Raw genomic sequence first — 18,591 nt, 5'->3', positions numbered from 1 at the left:
CTTACAATGAGGATTACCCAGATTCACAAAATGCAAGTATTCCCCAATGGATGTCAACCAGAGTGTGAACTCACTCAGACTGTCTGGAATGGAATTTGAACCCTGCATATTCTGGCTCAGCAGCAGCAATGCTCCAACTAAGCACAGATACAAAGTAATGTGCTGTCATAAATTTTCACACTGAATACAAACTGTCAATCGACAAAACAGTAATGACTATACAGTCAATCAATTAATGTTGAAGTGAAGTGCTTTGATTCATTCATGTATGAAAAGGGTTTTTTTTTGTTTGTTCATGGGATGTGGGCTTCGCTGGTTAGGCTAGCATTTATTGCCCATCCCTAATTGCCCTTGAGAAGGTGTTGGTGAGCTGCCTTCTTGAACCGCTACAGTCCATGCGGTGTAGGTACACCCACAGTGCAGTTAGGAAGGGAGTTCCAAAATTTTGACCCTCATGAAACGCTTTATTTTTAGATACCATTGTAAGTGATCATATAAAGTAGCTTGTCTTTTTAAGGATGCAGTATTTAATTGAAGTTCCTTTGCAGCACAATTTCCAATATTTCTGTTGATTCCTTACCTGTGGAAGTTCCCATTCGGATTTGGTTCCTTCTGGATTATAATAATAAAACTTGCCATTGGAGTCAACGTGCCTTATCCACTGAGAAGAATAACACAATACAAATTGATGTCACTTTCCTAGTAGAAAAGGTGGCAATCTTGTCGAGAATTAACCACTAAAGCCATTGCTTGAATTACTATAAAATCAAAAGCACAAATTCCAAGATTCTGGATTAATACGGGAAAGTGAACTAAGTCACTGAACTGCTCCCAGGAGATTTTAAATGCTGCCATACATTATGACAGCAATTCGGCTTTCTGAATGCTGTGTAATGGCAGCACCAAGATATACTACTGGCTCTGCATGTTTTAAAGCAGTGAGCCTCACACGCACATTCAAGCGTACAGACAGGGGTTCATTAATCAGTGTTTGATTTACAGGCACAGTTTTAAAGGGGCTGTGGAACAGAGAGATCTGGGGTCCATATGTGCACAAATTGTTGAAGGTGGCGGGCCAGATTGAGAGTGGTGAGAAAGATACACGGGTTTGTGGGTTTTTTTTAAATAGAGGCATGGAGTCCATAAGAAAGGAAGCAACGATGAATCTTTGTAAAACCTTACACCTCCAATGGAATCCTGTGCTCAATTCTGGGCACTGCACTTTAGAAAGGATGTTAAGGTTTTAGAAAGGGTACAGAAATGATTTACAAGAATAGTTCCAGGTATAAGGGACTTCAGTTACATGGATAGATTGGAGAAGCCGGGGTTGTTCTCCTTAGAGACGAGAAGGTTGAAAGGAGATTTGATAGAGTTGTTCAAAATCATGGAGGTGACTGGATGGAGTAGATAGAAATTGCTCCCTTTGGCGGAGGGGTCGAGAATCAAAGGAGACCAGTTAAAAGTGTTTGGCAAAAGAACCGATGGTGACAAGAGGGAAAAATTTTTTACCCAGTGAGTGGTTAGGATCTGGAATGCACTGCCTGAGAGTGTGGTGGAGGCAGATTCAACTGAGGTTTTCAAAAGGGAATTTGGATAAGGACCTGAAGAGAAAACATTGGCAGGCCTGCGGGAAAAGGGCAGGGGAGTGGAATTAGCTGGGCTGCTCTTGCAGAGAGCTGGCACCGACACGAGGGGCCAAATAGCCTCCTTCTGTGCTGTATCCATTCTATAATTCTATGATAACGTCAGCCAGGAGTGAGCTGACCTTTCCATTCTCTACTGACATTTAAGGGGGCGTAACATTGTTCTCTGCAGTTAATGGCCCATTCACACAAGGGTGCATTTTACAAATGAGTACTTCTAGATCAAAGCCTCAAGTTGTTGACACTATGTCTGAAGCATGAATTTGTAAAATTTATATTCAAATCTCTACATATAAAGACAATCTCTCAAGAAACTCAACAAACAGGCTTCATTACTAAATACTTATTGAGAAATTACCTACAGTAGATTACCTGGAAATTGCCATGGGAATTTTCTCGAGCAGAGAGTGGATCTGACCGATTAGTCAATGTAACAACAGGGGAAGATCAGCAGTAACCGGTGGATAAGTGACATACAGCTTTGACCACTCAAACTGGCTAAGAGGCACAGCGCTTGAAATAGATAGCAACCCTTAATGCAATCGTTTCAGGTTCCTTCCTCCACTAGTTTAACAGATGCATAAAGCCATTTATTTTAAATGGGTTAATTAAGGTAGCAAAGTAAGGAATATGATTGCGTAAAGTGTTGCTATGCTGGTCTCCCATGTTGTCATTTTTAGGCCATAGTCTCTGGGAAATAAAAAACCTTCAGAATGGAAAATGACAAATTTCACATGGTAAATGGTACACTACAGTTGCACAAGGGCAGGAAAATGATTCATACTTTTTCTTGGGTAACTTCACTGGTATAAAGCAGCTGTCCATCTTGGTCCATCTCGCAGGACCAGCCTGGGGGAGTCTGTGGACCTATCGGTTGGTATAATGGTGAGTCTATTAGTGACTGCGGCTCACTGTACCCATCCTGCGACCAGAGGGAAGGCCGCCGCTGATGACCCGAGTGTCCCGGAGGACTCCCCTCAATGAATTCCGGGTAATCCTCTTCTGGAGTGGGAGGCTGAAAGGAAAACATTCAGGGGTGAACTTTCACCATCCATAAAACATCAAACATCTGCTTAACAATGATTAGAGAAATAAGTATAGTCTGAAAAGATCAAATATTACACATGGAATGATGGTTTTGGGGATTGGATAGGTTTATGGCACCGGCTGCACAGTTTTTTCCTATTCAAATCTCCATTTCTATCGATCTATAAGGGATTAGTGAATATATATTTCCTATTCTCTTCTGAAGACAGTACCTCTTGTTGGTATATTAGCTCACACGCACTGACTGTCCTCCACGCATATCGGCCTTCTGTGGCCAAATATCCTGGAATCATTCACAATGCTCACATGGGCATTCTTCACATTGAGCCTTTAAAGTGTCGCTCGACTGCTCCATCACGGAAGAGTCACAGACAACACGCCCACATTTCCAGCAAGTGTCACAATCAGGAACATGGTTGGCCAATCCTCTCCCTCCCTGAAGGAAGTTGAGACTAAATAAAACATCTCAACTGCTGCTGGAACTAAGATCAACTAACTCAGCATAAGTAACGAATCAAACCTGATTTGTATGATCTAGTGTGACACTGGCTGGTATTTTTGGGGCATTGGATTTTTAGACAAGCTGAAGGTATTATTTTCCTACCACTTTTCTGTAGCTCGGGCATGTAATAGGTACAATTATGTCACACAGCTGGAGTAATAATTTTATTCGTTCTTGGGATATGGATGTTGCTAGGAAGGTCAACATTTATTACCCACTCCATGATGCCCTTGACAAAATGATGGGCCTTCTTCTTAAAAATTTGGAATGAAGCGAGACTAAACTTTCTTTTAAATCTGTTGAACGTGGTAGTCTGAAACCAGAATCAGGCATTAATGTTTAGACAATTTTAGAACAGGTCTCAAATAGACATAACCCATTTATAAAAGGTTATTCATTTTGTGCTCCATCTGTTTCTAGCTTGTTTAAACAGAATTCATCATGTCAATGCTACTTGTGTTTATGTTCAATGTAGTAGACTTCAGACAAAACTAACAATGACCCTGACATTTTTTCATGTTGATTCTAAGGTATCAGACTTTGGGTTTTGATATTTAATATTGAGGTTTATGTCTCTGCTTTTTCTTTGGAAAATACTTGTTATGTATGATGACTGATGGGACAACTAATCCAGTATGTAAAGCCCTTTGACAGCTAGGTCCATCAGGGTGGCATTGACAGATGTGACAGTAGTGTCCTCAAACAGTAGCCAAGTGTGCTACGTTTCCTATTGGTTGTGAGGCAGTTTGGGGCATAAAGGTCATGTAAGTCACTATTTTTAAAAATATAATTCTCAGAGCATGGACATTCCTGGAAAGAACATCTATTATAGTCCATCACTTGAAATGGTGGTGATGAGGCTTCTTGAATGGCTGCCACCCACATAGTGAAGTTACTACTACAGAGCTATTAGGTAGGGGCTTCCTGGAATATGAGACAGTGAGAAATGAAGGGATGGCAATGCATGTCCAAGTCACAGTGTTGTGCAACTTAGAGAGGAACTTGGGGGTAATGGTGCCCCCATGCCCTTGTCCTTTTAGGTAATGGAAATAGAGGATTTGAGAGGTGCTGGTGAAGAAGCCTTAGTGAGTTGTTGCAGTGTATCCTGTGGCTAGTGCAGTCACGGTACATACTGATGGGGAAGGGAATGGATGTTTAAACCAGACTTACAAAAACAAGCTTTTACTTTCTTCAGTTTCTTTGATATGCCTCTGCCCTCACTTGGGTTCTGCTTTTCTGTCTTCAATAACTGAGCTAATAAGTGCTAAATAATTGGAGAAATATCAAAGTCACTCTGCCCTTTTGTATTCCATTGCCTCTTGCCCACCTGAAAATAAGAGGCAAATTGCTTCACTTTCTTGACCTTTTTGAGGGTTTCCAGATACCTATTTCAGAATGTATGAGGTATTTAAATCTTCATGTGAGCGGCAGAGCAAAGCAGCACATGTCAAATCAATTCTATCGTCTGAGCCATTACTATACTTAGCAATAAATTACAAAAAGATAGAATCGAGTGATTTACTTGAGGATTAGGGCAATGAGATACAAGAAACATTTTTATTAATTACAAAATTGTTTCTTTTATCAGGAGAGAAAATGGTGGACAAACAATACAAAATGCATAAGGCATACAGAGGATCCCTCACAGCTCAATCCAGCCATAAAACTACAAGGTCATGAAGGGAATTCATAAAGTTACTCCAGGCAAATGTCGTGAAAGATCGAGATGAGTCAGGAAGTTAGGGGATTAAATAAACTGGAATATTTTCTTTGAATTTAAAAAGTGCCATGGATTTGTGAAGCAAATTGGCAGGGGAGGTCATTAAAGTTGTTAGCGTAAAAATAAATCAAGTTAAAACTGGACAGATTTAATAAATAGAAAAGGAGTGAAGAGATTGGTTGAGATGGTAAGGGGTTGGGGTTGGTATATGAAAAGGTGAGGGGCCTGTTAGGTCCAATGGGCTTGTTAGTTCCTAGAAATAGTTCTGCTCTTATTGAATAACTTCAAGCTGTCATTACATTTACCAATGTCCGGCTCCTGGTGCTTGCCCCATCTCCATCCCATCTAAGCAGTTATTTATGCGTGCACACAATCTGTTTTATAAACCTGCCTTCTTGGCATTTGGCTTTTGCTGGCAGGAGATTGGAAGTTTGAGCACCAAGCTCAGTGGGCCCCACAGTACTTTCCATCCATTAAAATAAATAGAAGGAAAATGCTGTGGGTGCCGCCGATCTTTGAACCCAAGTTCCCAATTCTGTGCTCCTGGTGGGTGAGATTTTATTCCAGAAGCGCAAATTGGTGAATTATATGCCCTCCAGCAAAACTGAGATGGTCACATACCCTCTGATTGTCCATGAGATCTGTTGTTTCTTCCTCCTGTTGATCTGGTGGGTCCCACGTTGTTTCCCCAGTTACAGGATTGTAGTAGTAGGGCTGACCACTAACTTCATCGAGATGCGATTCCCATCCCACAAAGGGACTGCTTGTACTGGAAGTGCGGGAATGTGGGCTTTGTGGCTCCTTTTTGTCTGAGCTATCAAACGGAGAGTCCCAGGTGGTCTCTTCAGTCACCACGTTGTAGTAGAAGGGTTGTCCAGTTGCTTGGTCAGTATGCATTTCCCATTCTTCCAGCTGATTGGTTGAATTATTGCTGAAACTTGACGGTTCCTCTGCAAGCTGCTGCCTCAGCTCTGTGACATTCTGGTACACTAACCCAGGTTTTTCTTCAAATTCCTTCAAAAACATAAATAAATAAAACAAAAATGAGACTCAGCCGAATCTATTTCGAAACAAAAAGAAAGAGCTTGCATTTCAATAGCACCTTTCACCAGTTCAGGACGTCCCAAAGCACTTCACAAATGAACCTTTGGCTAAAGCACATACAAGTGATGCACAAGAGTGGTGTAACTTTATAACTTAATTAAAGAAAGAGCGAGCTTGGATTGACCTACAGTGCCCTCAAAGCATCACAAAGTGTTTTCTAGCCTCTGGCTCACTTTTGAAAAATAGTCACACTTGTTATGGCAACAGACATAACAACCAAATTGCAGATTCCACAAGCAACAAGTGTATGAATGATGAGCTCATTTGCTTTTTCTGATACTGGTTGACAGAGGAACGTTGGCCAGGGGATCCTGAGAATGGCCTTCTCCACTTGCATTAACACTTGCCTTCACCATTGATAAGTGACTCAACCAAATGACAGCATTGCCTGACTAATATAGAGGGAAATGGTGCAAGGCAAGTAGAATCACCAGGAATGGATAATATTTACACATCTGAAACAGGGCAGGGAGGAGCTTTTGAAGCCATGAGCAGCCATTAATACTTCCATTAAATCAGCAGGTAGAGGAATATATATAAATGCTCTAAGCACACAAAGATATCACTGGGTTCATACCCTTACAGCAATATCATCAGCTATTTAGATGAACCTTGGTGTCAACTTATGAGATTGGGATCGATGGCAATGACCAGAGTTCATGGAATAAAGTCAGTAGCTTGTCCTTTTCACTGAAGCAGCATATCCAATTACTTGTTTAATATTCACTAAGGACTGCACAGCAGTACCCACCAATGTGAACCATGGACCCTTTCAATACAGCCTTTGAAGACAGCAGGTGCTTGATCTATTACTGATGTTGCACTGTTCAAATTATGTAATATGCAATGAGTCTTGCAGCAGATTACCCTGTGTTTAGGACAAACAATTGCTCTCCCAGCTCTCCTACTACTGGATTTAAAATAGTCACCCAAATTTCACAATGGGAAAAGGAAAACAAATTCACAATTTCAGACACTTAGGCCAGGATTTTGCCCTCGTCGGGCAGGCTCAGCGGGGGGGGTGGTTGGGGTGCTGAGCGCCGCCTGCGAACGGGGCCCGACCACGATTTCACGCTGTCACATGGGGCAGGATTTTCCCGTCAGCGAGTTGGGGGGGGGGGGGGGGGGGGGGGGTTGGCGGAGCCTACTCACAACGTGTAATATGCTGCAGGATGACGTCGGGCAGAACTCCCCATTGTGCCCCATTGAAATTTTCAGGTAGCCGGGGGCACAGCAAAATCAGCTGTGCATCTGCCGACCTGTCAATGTCATTGAAGAAATTACTGGACCTGGCCGTCCAACCTTGAGGCTGGTGGGCAGGCCGGGAGCCCTGATGGGCATTAGAAAAACCACGAAACTTCATCCACGGGTGGGATGAGGTTTCATGCAGGTTTTTAAAAATTTAATTAAAGTTTTTTAAGAAGTTATGGACATGTCCAAACTCACGTGACAGTATCACATGAGGGGACATGTCAGGGATTATTTTTTTCTATTTTTAATTTTTTTTATTGCAGAGCCGATATCCCTGAGGCAGCACTTAGTCTCAGGGCGATGAATGCGCTCTTTAGTGTGCGTCTGCATGAAAGAGCGCACTCTCAGGTTTAGGGATACCTCCCCCACCCCGGCCCAGAGAGTGCACAGCACTTCCGTGCAGACGTCACGCTGGGCGGGCCTTAATTGGCCTGCCCATGTAAAATGGCGGCGCACCCCCGATTCGGGGGGGGGGGGGGGGGGGGGGGGGGAATCCTGCCCATGAGCAGGGACATTTTATTAATGAAATATTTAAATTTTAATTTAATTTTTAATTGCCGTTGGAAACCTCATCCCGGCTGTGGATAAGGTTTCCTAAAAAGATCCAAAGGCCGCTTGGCCTTTTCCACGAAAAATTGAATTTAATTATTACTTTAATGGCCTTAATAGGCCTTCTAATTGTCGGCGGGCGCGCTGCTTATTCCCATGCACACCTGCTGATCGAAATACTGCTTGAGTGCACAACGACTTCAGGATGCTCACCCGATGTCATCGCGCGTCATTTTTTGTTCATTCGGGTCAGGCACTCGCCGCCTGACAAGCGAAAAATTTTGACTTTAGAATACTGTTCCTTTTCTTGCTTCTTTATAAGATTCAAAGTGGGGAGAAATTTCTCTTCAACAATTCAGACAGCATTGGAGAGCATTTTGGAAAATTCCATGCCCTGGCCTACAACTGGTGATCATTATTCAGCGGCCAGTGGGGCTTGGGGGTAATTTAATCAAACGTTTCAAGATATTAAGGGAAACAGGTAGAGGAGAGAGAGAAAAACTATTTCTGCTGGCTGAGAAGTTTAGAATTAGGAAGTCGTTGTTTACAAATTAAAGGCAGACCTTCCAACAATGGGATTAGGAAACACTTCTAGACACAGAAATTTGGAATTCTCTTCCGCAAATGGCAATTAATGCTTGACCAACTGCCAATTTTAACTTTGAGATTCATAGATTTTTTTGGTATCCAGAAGGTATTAAGGAATATGGTTTGTCTATAGTGATAGAATATGAAAGTCTAGTGGGGAAGTCCTCTCTCCTGAGTTGAAAAGGCAGATTTAAATCTGACCGGGTTCAACATTATACGAGGAATTAAACACTCTACTTCATTGAAATCTGTTGTTGTAATTTCTGCATCTATCATCGAAGGAAACAGCTTCCCAGCAACCAATCTTGTTCCATGACAAAGCCCTTGTTTAGGGATTCAAGTTTCCTAGCAACCTCATAACTGCTCTTTTCTTGAGTCTTATTTTATGCAGTGGCATTGCCCATTGGAAAATGATAAAACTCTGCAGGGTCTGGACTGTTATCATAGTCTTCATCTATAGAATCAACGTTGATGTATTCTTTTAAGTCACCTGACAACTTCTCAAAAACATTTTCATTCATTGAGTCTTCATTTTTAGCACAAAGTTGTGAAGGACACTGTTGAAATTTGTTTTCCCTCTTGTTAATAGAAAGGTTCTACATGCTTTACATGACTAAAATGGCAAATTTAAAAAAAAATTCATTCATGGGACATGGGTGTCACTGGCTAGATCCATACTCAATTGCCCTTGAGAAGGTGGTGGTGAGCCGCCTTCTTGAACAGCTGCAGTTCATGTAGTGTAGGTGCACCCACAGTGCTGTTAGGGAGGGATTCCAGGGCTTTGACCCAGCGACAGTGAACGAACGGCGATATATTTCCAAGTCAGGATGTATTCTAGTACCGCAAAAGCATCTCAATCTCAATACAGAAACAGAATCTTTTACTTGCTCAATGCTAAGTAGATAGATAAAAAGTATGTTTAACATCATCCATGCAAATGTCAAAGGGAATGTAGTGTTAGATGAAAAGCGATGGGAGGCAGCTCATAGAGTGTAAAAAGGCCAGCATAGACCAGCTGGGAAGAGTGTGCATTTCTGTGCTGTAGATTCTGTGTAATTCTATACAAAGTGCCACACAAAGTTTCAGCTTTCCCTCTTCCCAATGTAAGTAGCTATTCTTGCAAAATGCCAAGCACATGCCTACTTGTATACAAAGCTTTTCCAGTCGTCTGGCAGTTATTTTAAGCTTCCTTGTCAGTGATGGTATTAACCTATTTACTGTATTAGTGCTCCTACTAAAATACCAAAGAGATATTTCAAGCTAGTGTATTAACCCTTCATCACCTAGTATTCATCTTACAATTATCGGGCCTAAATATATCACCAGGAGTATCGATATGTATGGGATGTTGTGGAAATAATGGACTAGATCATGTTCAAAAAATAATGACATGATTAATGTGCAAATCAGCCAGGACGTCCAGGGGATTAAGAGATACGCTGTGAATTGCAACTCTCCAGGGCCTTCTGCTTGAATTACATTGTTATCACTACTTGCTTCACACATCCTGACCATATTTGGATCCAAGCCATACGGTGAATTATAAACCAGACACAGCTCTTTTTCTTAATAATAGGTTTATTCACAGGATGCAGTATTACAGATCTGTGCTTCCCACCTACCTATCAGCCCAGTGTACCAGCAGTCCCTTTTCATACTCTTTTGAGCAAACTAAAACAAATGGCGAAATTAATTAATTTACAACACCTGGGCTCAAGACAATAAATCAATCAATAGCCACCACCTGCTTATTCTTAACCTTCACAATATAATTGGCAGAATATTAACAGCCTGTTGTCTTCTTGGGATTTTTAAGAACTTGTTGGATACGCACATTAATTGCCCAATAAATATGTCACAGAGCATTAAGTATGGCAATTAAATGTAATTTTTTTCAAAAATTGATAATGCAACACCAATCAAACTCTTTAGCCCTGAAACGGAATAGTTTAAATTGTGGAGTCTGAAATATAAACAAAGTGCAGGAAAACCTGAACCGGCCTGGCAGCATCTGTGGAGGCAGGAACAGAGCAGAACTAATGTTTTGAGTCCAATATGACTCTTCTACAGAGCTGAAGAGAGATAAAAATGTGATGGATTTTATGCTGTTGAAAAGGGATAGGGGGAGGGAGTCAGGGGAACGAAAGGGAAGGTGAGGGATGAGTTAGAGGGCAGGGTGGGTCAAATACCAAAGACGTCACAGAACAAAAGGCAAAGGGAGTGGTAGTGGTTGTAGTGAAGAAATGAAACATAGGTCCAGAGTCAGTGTTTAGAGCAGAATAAAGGCCAGCTCAGCCTGAAAGCAAAACAAGATGCAGACACTTGGGCAAAAAAATTATTCAAAATAGGTTACAGAGTTCATGGTCTGAAGTTGACCGAGTGTGGCATCAAGGAGCCCTAGGAAAACTGGAGTCAATGGAAATCAGAGGGAGAATTCTCCGCTGGTTGGAGTCATACCTAGCACAAAGCAAGATGGTTGTGGTTGTTGCAGCAAGACCTGGACAATATCCAGGCTTGGGCTGGCAAGTGGCAAGTAACATTCGCACAACACGAGTGCCGGGCAATGACCATCTCCAACAAGAGAGAATCTAACCATCGCCTCTTGACATTCAATGGCATTACCATCACTGAATCCCCCACTATCAATATCCTGGGAGTTACCATTGACCAGAAACGGAACTGGACTAGCCATATAAATACTGTGGCTACAAGAGGTCAGAGACTAGGAATTGTGCAATGAGTAATTCACCTCCTGACTCCCCAAAGTCTGTCCATAATCTATAAGGCACAAGTCAGCAGTGTGATGGAATACTCCCCACTTGCCTGGATGAGTGCAGCTCCGACAACACTGAAGAAGCTTGACACTGTCCAGGACAAAGCAGCCCGTTTGATTAGCACCACATCCACAACCATTTGCTCCCTCCACCACCGACACACGGTAGCAGCAGTGTGTACCATCTACAAGATGCACTGCAGGAATTCACCTAGGCTCCTTAGACAGCACCTTCCAAACCCACAACCACTACCATCTAGAAGGACAAGGGCAGCAGGTGGATCAAAATCCTGGAACTCCCTTCCTAACAGCACAGTGGGTATACCTACACTACATGGACTGCAGCGGTTCAAGAAGGCAGCTCAACACCACCTTCTCAAGGGCAACTAGAGATCGGCAATAAATGCTGGCCTAGCCAGTGAATCCCACACCCATGAATGAATTTTTAAAAAGTTGTTGAACTCAATGTTGAGTCCAGAAGGCTGTAAAATGCCTAATTGGAAGGTTTCTGTTTCTCAAACTGGGCTTCACTTGGACATTGTGGTAGGCTGAGGACAGAAATGTAGGCATGAGAGCAAAATGGTGAATTAAAATTATGATCCCAGCTGATGTTACTACTGGACAAGTCAGATCCCTGGGTGGAACCTGACTTGATAGATCCTAACTTTTATTTTTTTGTTTAGAAACATAGAGGGCAGCTACTGAACAGAGTCACAAGAGTTAGTTGATAAACTTCTAACAAAAGAATAAAACATTTATTAAACAAGAAAATATGAATTATATTACAAAGCTCCTTCACCCACAACTATAACTTTACAGATATATACAGATTCTTAAGGGTAACACAAGTTACAAAAGCTATCTTATACTCTCATGTCCATGGTAAGCATACAATCCATGTAAATCATTGGCAACCTGTGGTCAGACACATCCACACACTGAAACCAAGTGACAGATGCCACCACAAACAGATGCTATGGATCAACTCAACTCCCCCCAGACGCTTATCACACGGGTGAGTCAACTGGTCTCACTGAACTCAGTCTTTCACATGAGGGTTTCAAATCTCCACTCTCGAAGAGCCCGTTTTGGAGTCTTCTCCCAAATGACGCTTTCTCTCAGAAGCCTTCCACAAGGGTCCACCTCCAGGGTTTTGAACTGTCCTTCAGATGTTCCTCTCCCCTGGATCGCCTTGTGCACTGAAGCTTCGCCTTCCATGCACTCTCTCTCAAACTCAGCTGTGTCAACAGAACACCACTGCTTCACATGCCCATAGTAAAGAGTTACAGACCTTCAGCCATCTCCTTGGATCTTCTGGCTTTTTGCAAGCCTATTTCGTTTGAAGTATGCTTCCTGCAGCTTTCCTCTCTTTAATTTGGAGCCTAGCCCTCTGCTCCTTGCTTTCACTTCTACTGAACAGGACCTTGTTCCAAATTCCTGTCCTTGTCCTATGACTTAACTTAAAGGGCTTCTTGGGGCCTCTCTCTTTTTCCTTCAGGACCTGTTCCCTGCAGTTCCCTCTCCCAGTTGACAGCTTGGCATCTCCTTTGAGATCCAGAACTCACTTGACATCCACTATTGCTTTAACTTTACAGCAACTCATCCAAGATTCTTAGACTTATTTTCCTCAGCAATCTGCTCGCATGTCAGCTAGAGAGAGATGTAAACTGCTCCCTTCACCTTAGAGCATTATAACCAACTGAAGTGAAACTTTCGGTTTCTTTGTGTCTGTGTGGGGCCTCTCTGTCTGGAGCCCTGTTGCTAGGCAACAGCACAGTTTTTTCCAACCTTGTTTGTTTTAACTCCCCTTCAAGAGTAGTAAAATCTCATTAGAGCTCAGGCATTTTTAAAGTGAAACTAAAACTCAAGATCTCCCTTTTTTAAACACACAAATACAGAAATACAAATCAAACTTTATTCCTCACACCCACAAGTACAAATATAACTTATTTAAACTATCTCTAGTTCCTAACAAAACAGCAAGCGACAGCAAGGTCAGGCCCATGCTTGCGGACTGAGCAAAGTGTAAAGGAGACCGCATTGTGAGCAGCAAATACAGGAGAATAAATTGAAAGAAGTACAAGTTAATCACTGCTTCATCAGGAAGGAGTTTTTGAGACCTTGGACAGTGAGGAAAGAGAAGGTGAAAGGGCAGCTGTTACACCTCCTGCGATTCCATGGGGAGGGGTTGAGGTGCTGGGGGGGTGATAGAAGAGTGGGCGACGGTGTCGTGGGGAAATGGTCCTTTTGGAATACTGATGGGGAGGGGGGAAGATGTGTGTGGTGGTGGCATCATGCTGGAAATGGCAGAAATTACAGAGGATGATCCTTTGAATATGGAGGCTGGTGGGTGGAACATGAGGACAAGGGGAACCCTATCATGGTTCTGAGAGGGAGGGGAAAGGTTGAGGTTAGAAGTGCAAGACAGCTGCTGAAGGAAAAGGAAGACAAGTCAGAAGAGCTGTTGTGGAAGGTAGCATCATCAGAACAGGTGTGACGGACACAGAGAATCAGGGAGGATGGAAAGGAGTCCTTACAGGAAGTAGGGTGTGAGGAAGTGTAGTTGAGGTAGCTGTGAGGGTCAGTGGGCTTGTGAATAATAATAGATAGTCTATCCCCAGAAATGAAGACAGAGAAGTCAAGGAAGGGAAGTGTCAGAGATGGACCAGCTGATGGGTGAGGGAGAGATGGAAATTGAAAGCAACTGCGGCAATTCATTGCTTCAGATGGTAAATTGTTCTTGGAGATTTAAAAACGTCAAACATTTTTTCCCTTACTTTTCCTTTCTGACTCTTTTTTCTCGCTCTCTTTCTAAATCCTCCCTTCCCGCTATTTCTTTCTTTTTGCACCTGATTGGCTCAAATTCATCCTCCTCCTCAATCATTCCATTGTTCCTTTCTCAACCTTTAAATCTCATTAGTTGTGCCCTGCTGCTTTCACTGCTCTGTTATCAGCTTGGACTTCCAGCCTGTAACAGAGTAAAAATACTTTGAGCTGAAGGATGCAGAAAAGGAGACACATCACAAGATGCCCTACCCCAGCAAGATCTGGGCAAGTGGACAATCTATGGGGCAGCCTCCCTAGGGTGATGGTGGCAACACATGGAATTGATTAATTGAAATGCAAATTAGATAGATTTCTCTCAGAAAATATTTTGCGATACAGTAGATGCGTAATTTGATGGATGACATGTGCTAAGCATACCATAAGTGGGAAGAGCATACGACTTTGGACCTAAGATTCTCAAGGCTCCCCATCACTGAAGCTTTCCTAACACCATGTCTGGATTAATTGCTATGATCAGACAACAACTCCATTATGGCTGTATCATTTGCTATCAAGGCGGTAGAAGGTGAACTAGATGGACATTTTTTTTTTGCCTACCAATTCCTGTGTAAATGACAACCAGCCTTGATTTTCTCTGGGTTTTCCATCTTCTAACTGAGGTAGTGTAAAGCATCCAGACAGAGGAACGAGGTGGACTTGGGATTTGGTAACTTGTTCTTCCTTTCATTACTTACTATGTTTGGAATGTTCCACCGCACCGAAATCAGATGTCGCATTCTCTATTATTATTGAAATAGGAAAACTGAGCACAGAGAACATCAGCAGGACATGATAACACGGAAATTGCATTTTAAAATGCCACTCAAGTGAGTGTAATCCATTACAGGGCAATTAACAGCAATCCCAGGCCTATGACATGTAACATTTTTTTCTAGAACAATAGCCCTTCTCCTCAGCTGTCTTATAGGCAAGCAGTCCCATTTCCTCACTACAAGCAGCCAAGTTGCTCAGCACTCCCTTTCTTCAACGTCTCCCATCTTCAAGACTAGCCTCTAGTCAAGTAATTGCAAATCTCAACCCTCCAACTTCCTACCAGATTTCCAGGAGAGTGAACAGGCACAGCTATCTGCACATCAACTCATTACACTCAGGATTCTCACAGTCACTGTGGTGTGGACTGGTGTTTGGGGTGGGGGATCCCAGTTGAGATATAGCCTGCAGGGTGGTCTGTACCTCTAGGGTCTAACCCAACTTTCCCCACTATATTCTTGGAACCATCTTCTCTTTGCCAGATTTTCCATATATTTCTCCTCCTCTCCCATCCTGCTGCAACCATTTACCCCAATTGGGAATCACCATCACCCACTTGGTCATTTAATCTCTCCTGGCTTCTGCCCTATCACAGGTCTTTCCTTTTCCTCTTTCCTCCACTCACTAACTCTGGCTCTGCATTTGCTTAAAAACTATTCATCTCTAACAAGTTTGGGTCCTGATGATAGGTCATTGGCCTGAAACATTACTTTGTTTCTCCCTCTGTGGATGCTGCCTGACCTGGAGAGCATCCAACGCATTCCATTTTGATTTCTGATTTCCAGCATCTGCAATATTTTGCTTTCCAAAGTAACATTAGTTTGAGGTATAAATGGAAATGAACACAGATAGACTGTGCCGTAAGGATTGAGGCTTCCTCTTCAGTAAAAGGGGGAAAACATACACTCAGTCACCTCATACTGCCTCGCACCTGTTTTTATGGACAGCAAAGGGGCTAAAATACCAGTATGTTTTCAATTTCTGTTTTTAACTCCCTTCTATGCTTGCAATGTGGTAAAATATTTCACCAGCCTCCACTGTGCATAGGCAATGCCATTTCCCACCAGTGAACTCGATTTCGAGTCACAGGCCAATTCCTCATGAGCGTATAAAGGAGGCATTAAATGTCAACATTCATTAACCCATTCCCTCGAAACATAAACATCAATATTGCCCGAGTCAAATTTATTGATGACTTTGAAACTTCAGTTAGATCACCTTGAAACGTCTTTCCAAACAATATCAGTTCAGCTTCCTTAATCCTTTCTTTCTCACCCGCTTAAATCCAGAAACATCTTTGTTGCTGATTCCACACACTTTCAATGGCAACAATATTCTTCCTGTGGTTAGGAGACCAGAACCACACTGTGTTCTCTAGAGCGATCTAAACAATTCCTTTAGGTTTGTACGTGGGTAATATAATTGAATATTTCAACTGTCTTTTCCTTAAACAGCAGCTGAATACTAGACCGCCATTTGTAGCTTGAGCCAATAATGACTCTTGGACCCTTTTCTTGAGCAGCACCCATTTTATTTGCACGTGCCCTTTCTTTTGGTCCCAACCTTCCACACAAATTATCTAACGCTTTGTGCATTAAACATTATCTGCCTCTAAACTGGTCCAATTACTTAAAGGGTTTAAATAACTCTTAAACTGATTGTATTATTTCTCACTATTTGTCTACCTCTCTTTTAAGGTTTGGATCTTTTTTTAAAAAAAAATACTCTTAAAGGCATTATTTTGTACATTTGAAATACGATTTTCAAGAATATGATTCTCAAGTGAGTCTCTCACTTATAACCACTTTCTAGTCTGAAACATTCTTATTTAGGACTGACACCTGTTTCCTGTTATTAGGTCAAATATTATCTATCTTATGCCATGCTTGACACATCATTGGTCATGCATCAGCAAAGTTAAGATACGTCTTCCTGATCCCATGGCACAAACTGTGGTTTCCTGTTAATTCAGGGATAACCCAGATCGGGTTTGAGCTGCCTCTGACCTCAGCATCTCTCCCACATGGACAGGACAAAGCAACAAAGGGCGACTGCTTCAAATGGTGGCAAAACGTCTTGGCATCACAGGTATTAGAATGTGTCTGGAGGCTTGTTCGCCCAGTGAGAGTGGGTGAGCTGGCTTCCAGAAGAGTGGAACTGAGCCATACCTGGGGTGTGGATGGGGGTAGCGGAAGGTGCATTCTGTCCAGGAACCTGTGTAGAAGAGGACAATATTTACTTACATTTTTATATCAGTTCCCTTAACATAAAGGGCTGAAGAGAGCAGTTTTCTCGGAGGAAGAGGCAACCCAGAAGACCACCAGGCGATGGAGTTTCTAGCAGCTTCGGGCTAGTGAGAACTTGGAATGATGGGTGCACCTGTTGGCGCACTGTGGATAAGAAATGATCTGCTTTTCATGGCCTCAGTAAGCCCCACAAACATTTTACACCCAATGAAGTACTTTCAAAATGTAGTCTCTGTTGTAATGTAGGAAGCACGGCAGCCAATTTGCACATAGAGAGCTCCCATGATCAGCAGTGTGATAATGACTAGTTAATCTGTCTTTTTTTTCCAGTGATGTTGGTTGAGGAATAAATATTGACCAGGACACAGGGAAGAACTGCCCTGATCTCCTTTAAAATAGAGGCTTGGGATCACACAGGAGGATAAACAAGGCCTCAACTCAAAGTTTCATTCAATCAACACTTCAGAACCAGACTATTAGCCTCCATTTTATGCTTAAACTTCTGAAGTGGGACTTGAACTCGTAATCTTCTGAGTCAGAGGTGAGTGAACTACTGCAGAACCACTGATGACATCAGGGTCAAAGAGGAACTAGACGAAAGGTTCCAGACATTAAGTTATGCGCAAAAGATAAATGATACAACAAGATACAGAAACAACACCACAAGAATGAAAGTGGAATCATTCCTTGTGGGGACTTCATATAGAATCTTATAAACAACAAAGCGATGACATTTGTCAATGTTGTATCCATTTTCTAACTGGAAAAAGTACTAATTTCAGAGCGCAACTCAATCTGTAGCCAGGTTTGTACTCAAGTGGGAACAATAGGATTTTTTTAAATTCTTTCATTGGATGCAGGCAAAGCCAGCATTTGTTGCCAATCTATAATTACCCTTGAAATGGGAGCAGTTAAGATTCAACCACATTGCTGTGGGTCTGGAGTCACATGTAAGCTAGACTGGGTAAAGATGGTGTATTTCCTTCCCTAAAGGACATTAGTGAACCAGATAGATCTTTGCAACAATTGATGATAGTCTTAGTAATAGTGACCATGAAACTAGCTTTGTTTCCCAGATTAATTAATTAAATTTAAATTCCACCAGCTGCCTTGGCGGGATTTGAACCTGTGCCCCCCAGAGCATTAGCCTGAGCCACTGGATTATGAGCCCAGTGACGATGCCACTATGCCACCAATTCCACCATATCTGTGTCTCTCTGTCTCTCTCTCTCTACATTAAACAATATTAACCAATATCCTGGAACCACCCCGCACCCCCCCCCAACCCCCGCACAAACAGCGCTATGGGTGTACCTACACCACTGAGTCTGCAGAGTTTCAAGAAGGCAGCTCACCGCCTTATCAAGGGCAATTAGGAATGGGCAATAAATGCTGGCCTAGCTAGCGATGCCTGCATCCAGCAAATGAATGAAAAAAACATAACAAATACATGGTATTGGCTAAGTGATCTTTAATGTCATACACAGAAAATAGCCAGAAGATTCTGGAATGCAGGTTTCTTCTTTCAACAAGTCATTATAATTAGATATCAAATAACAAAACTCTCATAG

General features: G+C 42.3%; 1 protein-coding gene across 6 annotated transcripts in view; it reads right to left on the bottom strand.

Moving 5' to 3' along the window:
- LOC121269049 (rho GTPase-activating protein 27-like) overlaps window positions 1–18,591 on the bottom strand; it is a 201,565-nt gene that overhangs the window by 46,201 nt on the left and 136,773 nt on the right. For all 6 annotated transcript variants that reach the window (XM_041173457.1, XM_041173456.1, XM_041173458.1 and 3 more), the window contains 3 exons: window positions 5,534–5,926; window positions 2,428–2,658; window positions 581–661 (listed from right to left, as the gene is read on the bottom strand). In XM_041173457.1, coding sequence (XP_041029391.1) covers window positions 581–661; window positions 2,428–2,658; window positions 5,534–5,926 — 705 coding nt within the window. The remainder of the gene's footprint in view (window positions 1–580; window positions 662–2,427; window positions 2,659–5,533; window positions 5,927–18,591) is intronic.

This window comes from Carcharodon carcharias, chromosome 23, assembly GCF_017639515.1.
Source record: "Carcharodon carcharias isolate sCarCar2 chromosome 23, sCarCar2.pri, whole genome shotgun sequence".
Taxonomy (NCBI): domain Eukaryota; kingdom Metazoa; phylum Chordata; class Chondrichthyes; order Lamniformes; family Lamnidae; genus Carcharodon; species Carcharodon carcharias.
The sequence above is the reverse complement of the archived record's forward strand: the minus strand, read 5'-3'. Positions and strand labels throughout refer to the sequence as shown.